Raw genomic sequence first — 19,025 nt, forward strand, 5'->3', positions numbered from 1 at the left:
TTCTAGCTGTAGCAACGCCTCTGACTTGGGAGAAAGGGCAGCAAATTTTCAAAGAAGCCTCTAGTCTGAGCAAATCATCCGATCAGCGATGAGTGTACTTTGTCACCAGTCCTTACTGTTTCCGCTTTCTTAATTTCGTTTTGTTTTGCGGATTTGTCATTGGGTTTTGCACTTAACACAAGGCGCTAGGTTTGGCAAACTCACAGCATCCTTCTGCTTATGTACTCCAGGCTAACCGATTGTCACCTGGACAAACGCAGCTGTCACCTGCTGGCCTCCGTTCTCAGCTCTTCATCCAACCTGAGGTTTCTTGACCTGAGCCACAACGATCTGTTGGACGAGGGTGTCGAGATCCTCTCGAAGGGACTGGCCAGCCGAAACTGCATCTTGCAAGTCTTAAAGTAAGGAGCTCGTCCAGTTAGGAATATTTTGTTGTTCTAGTCAAGCTATCAACTCAACTCCTATTATAAAACAAAGAAAAGGCAGACCAAATGTTACTCTCAGTAGAACTTTTATAGCTTCAACCAGGTCCATGTCCTGTCTTGAAGCTTTATTCTCATATGTTGCAGGTTGACAAAGTGCAAGATCACAAAGCAAGGATGCACTGAATTGGCCAAGGCTATCAAGCTAAACCCCTCCAATCTTCAAGAGCTGGTCCTGAGCGAAAACGATTTGTCGGACGAGGGGGTCACGAGCCTCTCGAAAGGGCTGGCCAGCCAAGACTGCACCTTAAAAGTCCTTGAGTAAGGAGCTCCTCCAGATAAGCCCCTTTCACATATACCTGAACACAGTTGAAATCGCGGGATCTAAACTAGGGTTGTTCCGATCATGTTTTTTTGCTCTCGATCCGACCTCGATCGTTTTAATTTGAGTATATGCCAATCCCGATATTTCCCGATCCGATTGCTTTTTTTTGCTCCCGATTCAATTCCAATCATTCCCGATAATTTTTCCCAATCATATACATTTTGGCAATGCATTAAGAAAAAAATGAATAAAACTCGGACAAATATATACATTCAACATACAGTACATAAGTACTGTATTTATTTATTATGACAATAAATCCTCAAGATGGCATTTACATTATTAACATTCTTTCGGTGAGAGGGATCCACGGATAGAAAGACTTGTGACTTTGTATATTGTGACTAAATATTGCCATCTAGTGTATTTGTTGAGCTTTCAGTAAATGATACTGTAGCCATGCCCAAATGCATGATGGAAAGTGGAACCACGACTGTGCGTAGTGCTACCAATTGATATATCTTCTCTGCGTTGGGAAATGAAATAAGGTGTTAAGAAAAAGATCAATTAAGATCAATTGCTACCTTGCTTCCCCACATTGCTTCCCATTATATTTCTAATTGTAGGGCGAGGGATTGTAAGGCTTTAGCCAATTAAAAAAATGCCCCAAAGGCTGCCAAAATTCACTCTACTCATTATATGCTGCCTTTTATCTCTCTGTATAGGTAAAACGGCGCCATTACAGATTGAGCGCGACAATGCGTGAGTGGGTCGTGCAGCGCATGCATTAATTGCGTTAAATATTTTAACGTGATAAATTTTTTTTTAAATTCATTACCGCCGTTATCGGGATAAATTTGATAACCCTACCTTAAGCCTAAAATAAAGACTCTGGATAAGTGTAACATATTATGTCTGTAACGTTAAATACAATTAGAAAACGATTTAACTAAAATATATATATTAAAAAAAGGCATGGCCGATATTTTTTTGCCGATTCCGATACTTTGAAAATGATGTGATCGGACCCGATCGATCGGCATTCATTATTATTATATTATATTATTATTAAGGCTGTCAAAATTATCGCGTTAATGGGTGGTAATTATTTTATTTTAATTCATCACGTTAAAATATTTAACGCAATTAACGCACATGCCCCGCTCAGATTAAAATGACAGAAGTGTAATGTCCGCTTGTTACTTGTTTTTTTGTTATTTGGCGCCCTCTGCTGGCGCTTGGGTCCAAATGATTTTATGGGTTTGGGGAGTGAGTTTGGTGTAATGACATCAACAATGGCGAGCTACCAGTTTATGTTTTGATTGAAAATTTTACAAATTTTAATAAAACGATAACATTAAGAGGGGTTTTAATATAAAATTTCTATAGCTTGTACTAACATTTATCTTTTAAGAACTACAATTTATCTATCCATGGATCACTTTAAGAGAATGTTAATAATGTTAATGCCATCTTGTGGATTTATTGTTATAATAAACAAATACAGTACTTATGTACCGTATGTTGAATGTATATATCCGTCTTGTGTCTTATCTTTTCATTCCAACAATAATTTACAGAAAAATATGGCATATTTTATAGATGGTTTGAATTGCAATTAATTACGATTAATTTTTAATCTGTAATTAACTCGATTAAAAATTATAATCGCTTGACAGCCCTAGTTATTATTTCTATTTTATTTACTTTTGTTCCGTGAAGAATCCAGAAAGGGTTATTCGATTGTGGCTTTCTGAAAAACAATATTTTTATACATTTAGGCACTCCTGCAATCGTCACACTTTTTCTGTTACAGACTGACCCCCGCCCCTCATTAGAGAAGGGAAAATTTATGTGGCCCTCACACGAAAAAGTTTGGGGACCCCTGCAAGTTAAACCCATATTGCCAACGGCAGAACAATGACCTATCTGCCAATATATACCAATATTTTTTATTTCTATTTGAAAAATGGTTCAGTAAAATGTTACACATTCTTGTGCATTTGCCACTTATTGCCACAATTAATATTGAGGATTTGGGCCTCTTTTGACCTCTTTGTGAGTTTGTAAGGTTGTGACTTCTGATTAAACAAACTCGATGCCAATCAAAACGTTTGTTCTTCTTTTTCCCCAAATTAAAATCGATAAAAAATCAAATCGTTAAGCAATATCGATAATGGAATCGGAATCGTAAAAATCCTTTCAATTCTCATCCCTAATCCAGGTTATAAGAGCGCCGAGTCGGCAACACAGGACAAGTCTGTGAAAGTGTCCAACCCGTGTTATTCCCTGGATATCTCTCCGTGTATGAAAGATATGAAGCGGCTAAATCTGGCGTCGCCTTATACGGAAATTTACTGGGATATAAGTCTGAAAAGGTTTAGAAATCTTCTGTCGTTCACGTTGACCATTTAAAAGAATCACTGCTCTCATAAGTGTTAGAGAATTTTATTCATGCTTAAAACACAGCCATTATACATTATATTTTGTATACTTATGTTCTGCTTGCATGAGAACATTGTAGCATAGAGAACCTGTTTGAGTGTGCCCATTGGCGGACTTGGCAATTTTGGGGCCTAAGGCGAACATATTAAGGGGCCCTCTTCATGGGTCAGGGGTTAAAAAGGTGAGAAGGGTGTGGAGGAAATATGTTCCGGTACACTAGGGCTGTCCTAAACGACAAATTTTCTCCTGATTAGTTAGCCGACTAGTTTTACGATTAGTTGACTAATCTAATCATTTTCTTTTCTACTAATTTAGCAATGAAATTTTTGTTGACGCTTATTAATTCACAAAACCATTTCGGAGCACTTACATTTTTTGTTAAAGTACAAATAATCATGTAAATAACAATAATCACAAATAAACAATGAGGTTAAATGCTGATAGCATTTACTAGTGCAAAAGAATGGAAAGTAAACAGATTCAGAACAGTAACTTTGCCTTTCCGACATTATTCAAAACAATTCTTTAAAAAAAAATTCTAGCATTATTGTTATAGTATACTACTATATATAATAGTAGTATAATAATTATAATAATTATTCATTGCCAGTCATATTTGTCATTAAGAGTGTCATTTGAAAGCTATTCTTAGTGTAGAATCTGTATTCTGTAGTATTTACTCTACATATTATAATATTGATTCTGAGGTATGTGGGATTAACTCCAGGAATCCTTATTTATATGACGAAAATGATGTGCTTTTATTTTGAAATGTTCACCAGAGATACATTCGCTAAACCGCTAACCGAAAGCTTTACACCCCGTAAAAAAACATCACTAATAGATTTAATTTTTTTTCGTGAGCAAATGCTGTTAACCAGCTTTTGAGTGTTATTGTATGACTGATTGGAACTGTACTGCATTGTTTCACCACTGGGTGTGCTGTCGTGTATTTTATGTACGGTGTGAAGAGGAAGAAGAAAGTTAAAAGAGGCATTAGCGGCCTGTTCTCAACTTCTCCCTCACTGCACTTCGGCTCTCATGGAGAGCACTTTCGCTCATGTGTTCGAAATAAACAATAGCCGATGTGCAAAGTAGCAAGTGAGCTGTAAAAATAGCGAGCTTAGTGGCGAGAAAACTGCGGGAGAGCTAAGTGAAGCTAACGAACAGCTAAGCGGAGCTAGGCGATGCTAAACGGAGCTAAGCGAAGCTAAACGGCGCTAAATGAAGCTAAGCGACTGATACTCAGTCCGTCGTCATGGAGCAGTCCAATGTAGTGCGTGTGTGGGGGGGAGAGATAATATAAATGCAGCATTCAAATGGCTTTCTTTTTTGTTTTGTTATTTGTTTGTTTGGTATTCTGACATAATTATACATGACAAATAGTTGGGGGTGCTGCTGGCTCCGGTGGCCCAAGTCCTTGCTCGTTGGGGCAAGGGCAGCTGGTTGGGGGCCTAATGCGGTCGCCTACTTTGCCTGAATAGTAGATCTGCCTATGAGTGTGCCTTCTCATAGCCTTGACTACTGTAGACTGTATCACAATATGCCCAAATATGGACTGTTATGTTCCTGTTTTTCAATATGCCCTGATTGAATACAAGGGAGGACTGTGGTTTCTTATCATCGTTCTAGCCGGGACCAGCGCTCAAGGTCTCAGCTCAAATATGTTTTTGTATGGAAAAATACCCAGGTTTGTGAGATGATGAGTTTCGTTTCTTAGTAAGTTTCGTTTCACGGTGGGCTTCGGCACCGCCCTTTCAACAGTATAAATGTCCAGCCTCTATTGTATTTCTTCGTACTTTCTGGGTGATCACAGCTCCTGGCTGGGTCACATCATTTTGTACCCAAGAGCTCTTGTTCATAAAGCCTTCAAAGACAATCCTTGGTTGAATGTGATTCATTTCTCATCGAGCTATCGAGTTGACTCTTGTCTTGGAGTTCAAAGTTGAATTTCCCTGACAATTAGTTTCAGGGAAGGGCAGAAAACATGTTACTTTTAGCAGAAGCTTCAAAGGTTTAACTATGTTCGCTTCCTGACTTTGGGTGGTTATTTCATTTGTTGCAGGCTGTCAAACTGCGGGTTCACGGAGAAAGGATGTGTTTCATTGGCTAGGGCTCTCAAGTCAGACCCCTCCCATCTTCAAGAACTGTGTCTGAGCGAAAACGATCTGTCGGACGAGGGGATCAAGATCCTCTCGAAAGTACTGGACAGTTCCAACTGCTTCCTAAAAGTCCTCAGGTAAGGACATCATTCAGTTAGAAATCTGGCTCCAATTGACCAATCAAAAGAATCATTGTTCTTATTAGCCAAGGAAAACGCAGGCAAAATGTTACTCTTTATAGAACGTTCATAGCTGTAAGCAGGTTCATGTCCTGAAGACTATCATCTCATTTGTTGCAGGCTGTCACATTGCAAGTTCATGGAGCGAGGATGCTTTTCATTGTCCTTGACTCTCAAGTTTAGCCTCTTACATCTTCAAGAACTGGATCTGAGTGCCAATGACTTTTCAGACGAGGGGGTTGAGACCCTCTCAAAAGAACTGACCAGCCCCAATTGCTTCTTAAAAGTCCTCAGGTAAGGGCTCCTCCAGTTAGAAATCTTCTGTGACTGCGTTCGACCAATCAAAAGAATCACTGCTATTATTAGCCAAGGAAAACGCAGACAAAATGTTACTTTCAGAAGAACCTTCATAGCTTGAATTTGGTTCCCTTCCTGACTTAAGGCCATTTTCTCATTTGTAACAGTCTGTCAGGTTGCAAGATCACGAAGCAAGGATGCAGTTCATTGGCCAGGGCTCTTATGTTCGGCCTTCTCCATCTTCAAGAGCTGGACCTGAGTGAGAACAATCTGTCAGACGAAGGGGTTGAGATTCTCTGGGAAGGATTGGCCTGCAGAGGCTCCGACTTAAAAGTCCTCGAGTAAGGAGCTCCTCCAGACAGAAATACTCATTGGCTCCGGTCAGCCAATCAAAAGAATCACTGCTGTTATTACCCTAGGAAAATGCAAAGACATAAGTTCACAGTTTGAAGCTGGAGTTGTCCTTGGACCGAAGGGTCATTGGTTCGATTCCTGGCTATGACTGCCCACTGTCGAAGTGCCCTTGGGCAAGGTACTGAACCCTGATTTGCCTCCAATGGGTTGACAGTGCCTTGCATGGCAGCAGCCCCATTGGTGTGTGAATGTGTGCGTGAATGGGTAAATGTGTGCTAATGTAAAGCGCTTTGGGCATGGTAACCATGCAGATAAATGCGCTTTATAAGTACTGTCCATTTACCATTTTACGTCAGTTTGCCCCGACTTGACCATGCAAGCAATACTGAAATATTGCTTATTTAGCACACAGAAAGAAAACTGAGCATTATCAGGCTTATCCTTGTCTTCATTTTATTTTTTTTTATGTCCGTGTTCATGCCCGCCTCCTGCGTAAAAGCCGAGTTCAAGTTAGATGCTAACGCTAATGTACAACTACATTGTTGCCGTCCTGCCTGCCTTGCTGCATGAATTCCGATTTGGGGGATTGAAAGTTCAGACCGCAGCCACATTCTGGAAAATTGTGTCCCAGATCAGAATCGAACAACTTATGAAAGGCTACGTTCATATTACAGGTCTTAATGCGCGAATCATGTTTTTCCGACTCGAGTGAGGCATTAACTTGATGGTCTGAACGTGACAAGTCGCATAGAAGTGGACCATTTCAAATCCGATCTGGGTCACTTTCGTATAGTGTTGCACCGATACCATTTTTTTGGCCCCGATACCGATACCTGGCTGTGCAGTATCGGCCGATACCGATACCATACCGATACCACCCCGATTATATATATATATATATATATATATATATATATATATATATATATATATATATATATATCAGAGGTTGCACTAGACCTTTTCGTTGTCTGTCATTTTGACTGACAGGGTCATAAAAATCCGGTCATAATCTATTTTTACCCGTCATTAAAATTTTAAAATGATGATAATGACATTGTGGTGACCCTTTGTTTGGCATAATTCACCTTCCGTACTTGTGTGTCCATTTGGCCGAGCGCGTTACCGGCTACGAGTCACGTGACAGAGACACTTAAGAGCTGCGCGCGGTCCCCTCACTATCCACTCGCTCTCGCTATATGATTGGCCGAAGAGTCGAAATGCTCTCCCGTGAAATGCCCGTTTAAAAATGTTCCCGTTGTTACTTCTTGCGTTCGCTTATAAGTGCCCATTTAAAAAGGAAAAGCGATGGATGATACTACACACAGAGCGTATTATTAACAAATGTTAAAGTTGTATAATCATATAGCGAGAATAAGGAACGTCACTGACAAGCGCAGGCCCCCGCGAGTGGATAGTGAGGGGTCTAGGATAGTGCGCCTACAGCTAACAAGACTCTTAACATTGCATACCGCTTCAACATATTCAATAGTATTTAGTTTTATTCATTTTAAATTAATATTCTGTCCGAACAAGCTTAACAGAGAATCCACACCGTGCCATCACACATCAAGCAGATGAATATGTAACTTTTTCTCCGCAGTGACAAAAACAGCTAACTGTGGCCCCAGTAGTTAGGTAGCATACCATATGTAGCATATGGAACAATGTAATTAACAGTTCACCTGCTGTGGCCTGAACGTAGTCTCACACTTTCCTCCTGGTGCGCATGGACTTGAATTGCGTTCCCGCTTGTGCAGTCCCTGTTTTTTCACCTCTTTTATCAACACCATCGTCGTTTTGGGGCTTTTTGAAGAAACTTCGGACACTCAGTTACCTTGACATTTTTCAGAGTAAGGCCAACGACGTCATACATCAAGAGAAACAATAGCTAATTAATAAGCTCACTCGCCACCCTGTGGTCTGGGGTGTGAATTGCTACCGGTCAAAATGACGGATGGATTTCAGTTTTTTCCGTCACCGTTTTAAAAAATCGGTCAACGACGGAAAATATTCGGTTAACGCGACCCCAGATATATATGTATATATATATTTTTTGTTTTGTTTTGTTTTGTTTTTCCCAAAGAGCTACATAATTGGATGTGAAATCATTGCTATCAAGGCTTTGTCAGGCTGTTGCTTACCTTTGCAAAATAGGAAAAAGTACACTAAACCCTAGTAGACAATAGTTGAATAAACCTTCCGCTCTCAAAGGCCAAAATAGTGCTAAATTTGTGAAATTAATTAAACATGTATAACACTAGCCCAACAGTAAGAAAGTAAAAATAAATTCATAATAATAAACTCTGAATGAACTGAAGAAACTTTTTTAAACCTCTCAAAGTCCAAACAGTGCAACTTTCATGAAATTATTGTCACATTCTGCTGCTGGTTAGATTGTGTTTTGTTGCTGGGCGTGGGGGCGTGGCACTTGAATCCAATGCAGGCTCGTCAACGCAGCATTTAAGCACGGATGATCTCAGAGAAGGCTGCTGAGATATTTGCCTTGCTGATCGCTATTTGACATCTGGCACAATAATCTCGCTACATTTGCTTGTTATGCCCCTGCATTGGGTTTTTCTGTTAGTATGCTGCTCTCGTTTGTAACCGCTGCCTATCGTCTTAGTTTGTCCGTCGACCTGCTGTCACGGACTCCTTTTGTTATTTCTACTGTCCCGCGATCGCGTGTTATTTTTTGTATGCAATCATTAAACCCTTTTATGTATCCCCCGTTTGTTGTCTGCTTCGAGGTTCAACGTTGTTTCCGCATTTGCGGACGCTAACAATTATAAGTAATAATAATTGACCACAGCATCCCGTCTCTCCTTTTTTTCGGGAGGTGGGAGTCCCTTATTTATATTTCTGAAAGGTGGCAACACTACTTTGGAAACACTTCCCAAATTACTGCGGCATTTCTTTCAGTAAAAGACAATAAAAGTAAAGTAGACGAAGTGAACTGACCAGAGATGGTTGCTCCGGTCCAGCGGCCTTCTTCCTCTGGATAGCAGTCCTGCTCTTGCAGGCTCAAACTCGTTGTGTTCGTTCACGTTTCGTCTTCAAATGTTTTATCAAGTTCAAGGTATTGAAACTGGCCGATTTAACTCCACATCTCCAAACTTTCAGGCCGCAAATCTTGCATGCGGCCATTGATTTTAATCGACGGGATTTCTATTTGGAAATATTTCCCGACCGCCGCGCCGCCGCCATATTTCCTGGTTTGGTTTTCATCCATATGAAAAAGCCCCCTTTTGATTGGTCAGGAGTGGCTATTGGCCCGCTCTCATTGGTCTGGAGCAGGCCAATAGCGATAGCTGCTTGGTGTTCACGTTTCATCACACAACACAGAGACAGAGTGTAGTGAGCGCCAGGAGGAGAAAAAGGCTGTGGTCAAATGTTATAATAATGGACCGGTAAATAGTATCGGCGCCGTCTTTGTTGGTACTCGCCGATACTGATACCACCATTTCGGGCCGGATCGGCGCCCCCTGCCGATACTAGTATCGGTATCGGTGCATCTTTACTTTCGTATGCGGTTCAAATCCGATCTGGGCCACTTTTTTCCAGACTGTCGCGGCAGTCTGTACTGTCCACTCACCCAAATCAGATTTCATGCAGCAACTACGTCATCAAATAGCAAGAGATGCTACGGTAGTGGTGCAGCTGTGCGTTATTAGCGCCTAGCTTGCAGTGAACACGGCTTTTGGGGAAGGGCTGGGCTTGACAACAGTCATAAAAATAAAAATGGGTTGAGGATAAGCCTGAGAATGCTCAGTTTTCTCTCTGCTCCAAGTGAGAATATTTTAACATTGCCTACACGGCCGAGAGTCGGGGCAAACTGCCCATATGTGTGTGTGACATGTACGGACAGTGCGTGCATGCTATCGATCCATATAAACTTTGAATATAAGCCTAAACGGGGATTATTTACAGTGCCTTGCAAAAGTATTCGGCCCCCTTGAACCTTGCAAACTTTCGCCACATTTCAGGCTTCAAACATAAAGATATGAAATTTTAATTTTTTGTCAAGAATCAACAACAAGTGGGACACAATGGTGAAGTGGAACAAAATTTATTGGATAAGTTAAACTTTTTTAACAAATAAAAAACTGAAAAGTGGGGCGTGCGATATTATTCGGCCCTCTTGCGTTAATACTTTGTAGCGCCACCTTTTGCTCCAATTACAGCTGCAAGTCGCTTGGGGTATGTTTCTATCAGTTTTGCACATCGAGAGACTGACATTCTTGCCCATTCTTCCTTGCAAAACAGCTCGAGCTCAGTGAGGTTGGATGGAGAGTGTTTGTGAACAGCAGTCTTCAGCTCTTTCCACAGGTTCTCGATTGGATTCAGGTCTGGACTTTGACTTGGCCATTCTAACACCTGGATACGTTTATTTTTTAACCATTCCATTGTAGATTTGGCTTTATGTTTTGGATCATTGTCCTGTTGGAAGATAAATCTCCGTCCCAGTCTCAGGTCTTGTGCAGATACCAACAGGTTTTCTTCCAGAATGTTCCTGTATTTGGCTGCATCCATCTTCCCGTCAATTTTAACCATCTTCCCTGTCCCTGCTGAAGAAAAGCAGGCCCAAACCACGATGCTGCCACCACCATGTTTGACAGTGGGGATGGTGTGTTCAGGGTGATGAGCTGTGTTGCTTTTTCGCCAAACATATCGTTTTGCATTGTGGCCAAAAAGTTCAATTTTGGTTTCATCTGACCAGAGCACCTTCTTCCACATGTTTAGTGTGTCTCCCAGGTGGCTTGTGGCAAACTTTAAACGAGACTTTTGTGCAGTGTACGACTGATTGTTGTCCTATGGACAGACTCTCCCACCTCAGCTGTAGATCTCTGCAGTTCATCCAGAGTGATCATGGGCCTCTTGGCTGCATCTCTGATCAGTTTTCTCCTTGTTTGAGAAGAAAGTTTGGAAGGACGGCCGGGTCTTGGTAGATTTGCAGTGGTCTGATGCTCCTTCCATTTCAATATGATGGCTTGCACAGTGCTCCTTGAGATGTTTAAAGCTTGGGAAATCTTTTTGTATCCAAATCCGGCTTTAAACTTCTCCACAACAGTATCTCGGACCTGCCTGGTGTGTTCCTTGGTTTTCATAATGTTCTCTGCACTTTAAACGGAACCCTGAGACTATCACAGAGCAGGTGCATTTATACGGAGACTTGATTACACACAGGTGGATTCTATTTATCATCATCAGTCATTTAGGACAACATTGGATCATTCAGAGATCCTCACTGAACTTCTGGAGTGAGTTTGCTGCACTGAAAGTAAAGGGGCCGAATAATATTGCACGCCCCACTTTTCAGTTTTTTATTTGTTAAAAAAGTTTAAATTATCCAATAAATGTTATTCCACTTCACGATTGTGTCCCACTTGTTGTTGATTCTTGACAAAAAAATTTAATTTCATATCTTTATGTTTGAAGCCTGAAATGTGGCGAAAGGTTGCAAGATTCAAGGGGGCCGAATACTTTTGCAAGGCACTGTATGTCTGTTATTTGTGTCCTTCTTTTGAAAAGCAAAATATGATATCCCTGGAATGACGGATGAAGTGTGTCATTTGTTTTGATGCTTCTGCGCATGCAGGTCTTCTTGCTCAGCGCGTGTCGGACTGCGAATTAGTGTGCATGCGTAATACTTGAACGGTCTCAATTGACAAAGGCAGTCTGAAAGGGCACGCCAAAAAAACGGATATGACAAAAAATCGGATTCGTGCATTAAGACCTGTAGTATGAACGTAGCCAAAGTGACCCAGATCAAATTTGAAATGGTCTAGTTCTTTGCGACTTGTCATGTTCAGACCGTCAAGTTAATGCATGACTCGAATCGGAAAAACACGAAGAAATTGGATTCGTGCATTAAGGCCTGCAGTCTGAACCTAGCCTTAGTAACGCGTTAGTGACAACACTGTCAACAATGCTTACATGGCTGAGAGTTGGGGCAAACTGACCAAATGTGTGGACATGCATCTAGCCATAAACTTTAAATATATTAAAATGAAAGGAATCTTTGAGTAAACGGGGAGGATCAGTTAAGCATGTTGTTTGTATCCTCTTTTTTGGAAATCAAAATAACCATAGTATTAGTAGTCATTTGTTTTCATGCTTCTGTGCACGCGGCTCAATTTGCTCAATGCGTGATGAACTGCGACCAAGTACGCATGCGTAATACTTGATCGGGTTAATGGCAAAAGTTAGTTTGAACTGTCAGGCAAAAAGAGCACATATGACAATTCAATTCAATTTTAGTTGTATAGCCCTGAATCACAACAAGGTTGTCTCAAAGGGCTTTGCAGAGGCAATATGATACACAATCAGAAACAGCAAATGAAGCAACAAAGATGAATAAATAAAGTTCAAGTCCTGGGTATTCCTCATCCTTAGACCCTCCATGTCGGCAAGGAAAAACTCCAAAAACTCCAGAGTCTTTGGGAGAAAATGAGAAACCTTGGGGAGTACCACAGTCAGGAGAGATCCACTCCCGACTGTGACAGAAAATCAGAATTGTTTGGTCTGAATCTAGCCATAATTATAGCTTCACTGACTTCAGACAATTATCTCATTTGTTGCAGTCTGTCAAGCTGCAATATCACGAAGCGAGGATGCGTTTCTTTGGCCGAGGCTTACAAGTTGAACCCTTTCCATCTTCAAGAGATATGGCTGTGGTGCAATCCAATAGGAGAAGAAGGAGAAAGCATCTTAACAGAGGTGAAAAGGAATCTCAGCTTTAGCCTGAAGACTGTCAAGTAGCATCCCAACAATATTTTTAGGTTGTCAGTATTTATTCATGTTCAATTCCGACTCTTTGTGCCCATCTTCAGTTTTCGCTTCGTTTTCCTCTTCGAGCAACGTTTGATCCATTTCGTCAAGATGGGTGAGTCATTCAAGATGTTCATTGCTTGAAGACGTTGACTTAAGTCATTTTGTCTCATTCAGATTTTGATCAGTCCATCCGAGTACCCAGACGCGGCTTGCAAGTACCCGGAACTGTATGACCACCGCGAGACGGCGTCAGCGCAACAGGCATAACAGTTTTGCCCGCCTTCTGCAACACTGCTGCCACTGGGAGGTGGATTCAAGAGGGTCAATGTCACTGTGACCAACCTTAACCCTTTAGCCACACGATCGCCATAATACCAGGACGGACTGTATGCGCAACAGTGCTTTGCTCAATAACGTCCCTTTACTTATCGTGGTAGAGCCGTCAAGTTTCTCCCAGTTCAGTTTCTGCCCCCGTACATCTGCTTGTACTTGTCCTTAAAACTGGGCACAGCTTATGGTAGTTTTCCGTAAATTATGTTTTTTAAAATTTCCATTACCATAATGACTAACTTTGCCGGCAACCACAGTTGAAGGAAATTTCCCTTAAATTATATGGAAATTATTTACATTATCGTAATGATTTTTACATTGTCACCATTAGGGTTGTTTCGATCATGTTTTTTAAGCTCCCGATCCGATCCCGATCATTTTAGTTTGAGTATCTGCCGATCCCAATATTTCCCGATCTGATTGCTTTTTTTTTGCTCCCGATTTAATTCCAATCATTCCTGATAATTTTTCCCGATCATAGACATTTTGGCAATGCGTTAAGAAAAAAATGAATAAAACTCAGACTAATATATACATTCAACATACAGTACATAAGTACTGTATTTGTTTATTATGACAGTAAATCCTCAAGATGGCATTTACATTATTAACATTCTTTCTGTGAGAGGGATCCACGGATAGAAAGACTTGTAATTCTTAAAGGATGAATGTGACTTTGTATATTGTGACTAAATATTGCCATCTAGTGTATTTGTTGAGCTTTCAGTAAATGATACTATAGCCACTTAAAACCCTCATGTTACACTGTCTACATTTTTTGTAAATTTTCGAATTTCTCACCTTTAAATCAAAGAAAAAGCATATTAAAAAAAACACCAGAGAGCTGCCATTTCCAGGGGGTGTCTAAAATGTCCTGAATTTCAAAATGCCACCTGCTGAGCTTTCTAAGGCATTGCAGCAATGAGATTTTACTTTTGATACTGAAACATAGCATTTTTACATTTTTTGTAGCATAGACACCCATTATAATTCCAATTTTTGAATGCATTGTAAACCTAATGTGCAAAAATGCATTTCCCGCGATTACCACATCAATTGCTTTATTTACGCTTGTTCAGACGTATGCATGCCAAATTTTTGGGTTGAGAGCATTTACACCCCTTCACCGTTAGGTAACGCCAGAGGCTCGCAAATGATTTTGCCTTTTTGCAGCCGGCTCCAAAATTTTGCATCTTTGTTCAACAATTCCGGTCGGGACTTTAGTAGGGCTTGGTGGGGACCTCCAGAAATGACTGGCCGAGTTCTTTTTCAAAAAATAAAGTGTTTGTTTGAATTTTATACGTCTACGCAATACGCATGCGTGTGAGCGTCTTTAGTTCAAACAGATGTTCTGCATAGAGATTGGCTCAGATTTCGAAAGTTACGTTTTGAGTTGCGTTTTTGAATCTCAACTATGATTGGTCCGCCTCGTGTTTGAATTTATTAGCCCGCGATTGGTCAAGCTCCGATTGATAGAAAGAGGAGGTCCTCCTCTTATTACGCAGCGTCATCCTAGGGAGCGTCAGGATGACGGGAGTCATAATAGTCGGGTCGGATCCATCGGGCAGCGCCGATCATACTTATGGAACTCGGAAAACAAAAAAGCGATATGGCATCCAACCAACGAAGTGGCTGGACATTACGTCCCTGCGCGAATCCCCACGCCTGGCCCCACGTTGTATGCAGTATGATGCTAGATGAGCAGTCGGGAGACGGCGTTTGCGTTATTTGTAAACCAGGAGATCGTCGCGAAAATAGTCGCATTGACCAACATCCAAGGGCTCCGATCGCTCAAGAACTGGTCTCCCCTCATGCTTCAAGAGCTGCGGGCGTATATCGGGCTGCTTATCCTAGCTGGAATGGTACCGCTCCAGGCATGAAGCGACGAGCAGCTTGTGAGGCGTCAAGACCGGGCGTTCGACGTTCCCCGACGCAATGGCTCATCGGGGGTTCATGGAGATCAACCGAATGCTCCGGTTCGATGATAAGCTGCTTAGACCACAGCGGTACTATGCAAGCAAACTGTCGCCGATTTAAGATTTGTGGATCAGCTGGATTTTCCGGCTGCATGAAATGTATAACGTGGGACGTAACGCGTCCGTGGACGAACACCTAATTGCCTTTAGAGGACGCTGCTGCTTCAAACAATATATGCCGTCAAAGCCTGCAAAGTATGGCATGAAGATTTGGGCCCTTTGTGACGCTCGAACCTCCTACGCATCAAAGCTGGAGGTCTACACCGGCAATCCTCCAGGGGACACGCGTAAACACAACGTGGGATTGCTTGTGGTGCTGGGACTCACTGACTGATTGCTTTATATAAATTCTGTTATAAATTCTTCATAGCTGTTGTGACTTTCCTTTTCAAGGTTATAGTGTATGGATAGCTCTGACTCCAGTGAACATTTTGAGTGGTTGAAAGTAAAAAAAATATTCATAAATGACTTCGTTATCACACCTCAAAACATTTACAATTATTGTAAAAATTGCGTGTTTACACAAAAATGGCCATTGGAAAAAAATAGGCATGCATAAAAAAATATATATATTATTATAACTCAATCACCTTTTCAAGGCTCTAATTGTGTGATATGAAATGTTCCAATTCATGTTTTATATATATATATGTATGTATGTATGTATGGGGTATTATACACAAAAATGGCCATAGCAAAAAATAGGCATGCATAAAAAATATATATATATTATTATAACTCATTGACCTTTTCAAGGCTCTAATTGTGTGATATGAAATGTTCCAATTCATGTTTTATATATATATATATATGTATGTATGTATGTATGGGGTATTATACACAAAAATGGCCATAGCAAAAAATAGGCATGCATAAAAAAATATATATATCATTATAACTCATTGACCTTTTCAAGGCTCTAATTGTGTGATATGAAATGTTCCAATTCATGTTTTATATATATATATGTATGTATGTATGCAGCATAGTTTGTTTTGGTTATAGCACAGTACTGCTTTTATTGTCCATAGAGGGCAAAACATACAAATAAAAAAAAAAAAACTATATATGTATGGATAGCTCTGAGGCCACAGAATCATTTTGTGTGGTTGAATGTAAAAAAATATTCAGAAATCACTTAGTTATCGCACCTCAAAACATTTACAATTATTGTAAACAACTGTATGTTTAGGGGTATTATAAACAAAAACGGCCATTGCCAAAAATGGGCATGGATAAAAAAAAAAAATCTCTTGTTATAACTCTTTAACCTTTTCAAGGCTCTAATTGTGTGATATGAAATTTTCCAATTCATGTTTTATATATATATGTATGCAGCATAGTTTGTTTTGGTTACAGCACAGTACTGCTTTTATTGTCCATAGAGGGCAAAAAATACAAATAAAAAAATAAAAACTATATATGTATGGATAGCTCTGATGCCACTGAATCATTTTGAGGGGTTGAATGTAAAAAAATATTCAGAAATGACTTAGTTATCGCACCTCAAAACATTTACAAATATTGTAAACAATTGTATGTTTAGGGGTATTATACACAAAAACGGCCATTGCCAAAAATGGGCATGGATAAAAAAAATTCTGATATTATAACTCTTTGACCTTTTCAAGGCTCTAATAGTGTGATATGAAATTTTCCAATTCAGTTTTGTTTTATACATATATATCCAACATAGTTAGTTTTGGTCGTAGCACAGTACTCCTTTAATTGTCAATAGAGGGCAAAAAATACAAATAAAAAAATAAAAACTATATATGTATGGATAGCTCTGAAGCCACTGAATCATTTTGAGGGGTTGAATGTAAAAAAATATTCAGAAATGACTTAGTTATCGCACCTCAAAACATTTACAATTATTGTAAACAATTGTATGTTTAGGGGTACTCCTTTAATTGTCAATAGAGGGCAAAAAATACAAATAAAAAAATAAAAACTATATATGTATGGATAGCTCTGATGCCACTGAACATTTTGAGGGGTTGAATGTAAAAAAATATTCAGAAATAACTTAGTTATCACACTTAAAAAACTTTTACAGTTTTTGTAAAATTTGTATGATGCGTCATATATTTTTTTTGCTAACACAAGGTTAACTGCCCAGATGCATGATGGGAAGTGCAACCATGACTGTGTGTAGTGGTACCAATTGATATATCTTCTCTGCGTTGAGAGGGTGTTAAAAAAAAGATTAACTACTTCCTTTCTTCCCCACATTTATTCCCATGACATTTCTAATCGTAGGGAGAGGGATTGTAAGGCTTTAGCCAATTATAAAAAGGCTCCAAAGGCTGCCAAAATGCACTCTTCTCATTTAACGCTGCCTTTAGGCCCTATATATAGGTAAAACGGCGCCATTACAGATTGAACGCGACAATGCGTGAGTGGGTCGTGCAGCGCATGCGTTAATTGCGTTAAATATTTTAACATGATAATTTTTTTTAATTAAAATTAATTACCGCCATTAACGGGATAAATTTGATAACCCGACCTTAAGCCTAAACTAAAGATTCTAGATGAGTGTAACATATTATGTCTGTAACGTTAAATACAATCAGAAAACAATTTAATTAAAAACGGGATCGGACCCGATCGATCGGCATCTCTACCCTTAATGTGTTCGGATTTTATCTGTTTTATTTTGTTTTAATGAGTTGTAATGACTTTTAGCGCAACGAATTGTTTTTTGCCCTTGATTTTATTTTATAGTACTTCCCTGCCTTTTATTTTTAATGTACTATATTTTGCTTTGCTTCAAAGCACTTTGAGGACTTCTCAGGTTTTTGTAGATAAATACATTTGATTTGAACATGGCCTGTGATTACTCGATAAGCTCGTTTTGACCCGAGCAGCTAGTGTAAAAATTTCCTGTTATGAAAAAGTCCAGATGTTTCCTGTTATTAACAAGTAAAGCCAAGTGTTCTAGTGTTCTACGAATGTTTGTGTGCTTGCTTGTTGCATTCCTGACTTGATTTAAGCACGGGGGCCTCTATCTGCAAATGTTTCTGTGTGCTTTGTGTACTCCATGACATATGCACTTTTGTCAAGCTAATGGGACTTAACTTGATGGATCGGATAGGGAAAGTGGGTTAAAATATTTGACTGGGCGTGTGCGTTGAGAATTCCATGTGCACCACATAGAAAGACTCAAAAATGGATCCGAAAGTTCAAACCAGCACATTTAACCAATGATTATCTTACTAGTTAATGAATTATTTCATGGACATACACTAAAAAAAAAATGAAACATGGTATTTATGCAAGAACCTTATATCAAGTGTTGACACACAACAGCTTTAAGTAACTATTAAGTTGTGTCCTTAAATGAAAAATGCCTTAATGATTTAAATAAGACTGATTCGCTGCTCAGCCTCCAACGCGTACAGACGCACTCTGAAGCACTCTCTTATCTTAACCGATAAGCACTCAGGGCCAGCAAGCTCGACTCCCAGTATGGCTCATAAGAATTTGAAACCTGAAGACTTGGATGAAATAAAATCCTCCATACAGAAGTTGGAGGTCTCCTTGACTGGCTTGATTCAAAACCAGAATCAAGAACTCGTCAGAGAGCTCCATTTAATTCGCGCTGAAAACGAGAAACTCAAGCAGGCGGTCGAGGAGAGAAATGTTCTAATCAAGAAGCTGGAAATTTTGGCTGACGACCTTGACCAGTGACGACGCGCAAATGAGCTCATCATTTCTGGATTACAACTGACGCCTGGCCCAGGGGACACAGTGGCGCAACTGGCAATTGCTAAGCTGAAAGAGTATGAAATAAACATGGAACAGCTGGACATCAGTCG

At 40.0% G+C, this 19,025-nt stretch overlaps 1 protein-coding gene across 2 annotated transcripts in view; it reads left to right on the plus strand.

The window, feature by feature from the left end:
- Positions 1 to 18,290, plus strand: part of LOC130915226 (NACHT, LRR and PYD domains-containing protein 14-like) — a 29,116-nt gene extending 10,826 nt beyond the window's left edge. Inside the window, exons 4-11 of one of the 2 annotated variants that reach the window (XM_057835108.1) lie at positions 231 to 401; positions 570 to 743; positions 5,258 to 5,431; positions 5,594 to 5,767; positions 5,938 to 6,111; positions 12,709 to 12,844; positions 12,958 to 13,010; positions 13,073 to 18,288. In XM_057835108.1, the coding sequence (XP_057691091.1) occupies positions 231 to 401; positions 570 to 743; positions 5,258 to 5,431; positions 5,594 to 5,767; positions 5,938 to 6,111; positions 12,709 to 12,844; positions 12,958 to 13,010; positions 13,073 to 13,079 (1,063 nt within the window). In that variant the 3' untranslated portion in view covers positions 13,080 to 18,288. Of the gene's footprint in view, positions 1 to 230; positions 402 to 569; positions 744 to 5,257; positions 5,432 to 5,593; positions 5,768 to 5,937; positions 6,112 to 12,708; positions 12,845 to 12,957; positions 13,011 to 13,072 lie in introns of both variants that reach the window. The other variant, XM_057835115.1, reaches the window with a different exon arrangement.
- The last annotated feature ends 735 nt before the right edge of the window (positions 18,291 to 19,025 follow it).

The sequence above is a fragment of the Corythoichthys intestinalis genome, chromosome 1 (genome assembly GCF_030265065.1).
Source record: "Corythoichthys intestinalis isolate RoL2023-P3 chromosome 1, ASM3026506v1, whole genome shotgun sequence".
Taxonomy (NCBI): domain Eukaryota; kingdom Metazoa; phylum Chordata; class Actinopteri; order Syngnathiformes; family Syngnathidae; genus Corythoichthys; species Corythoichthys intestinalis.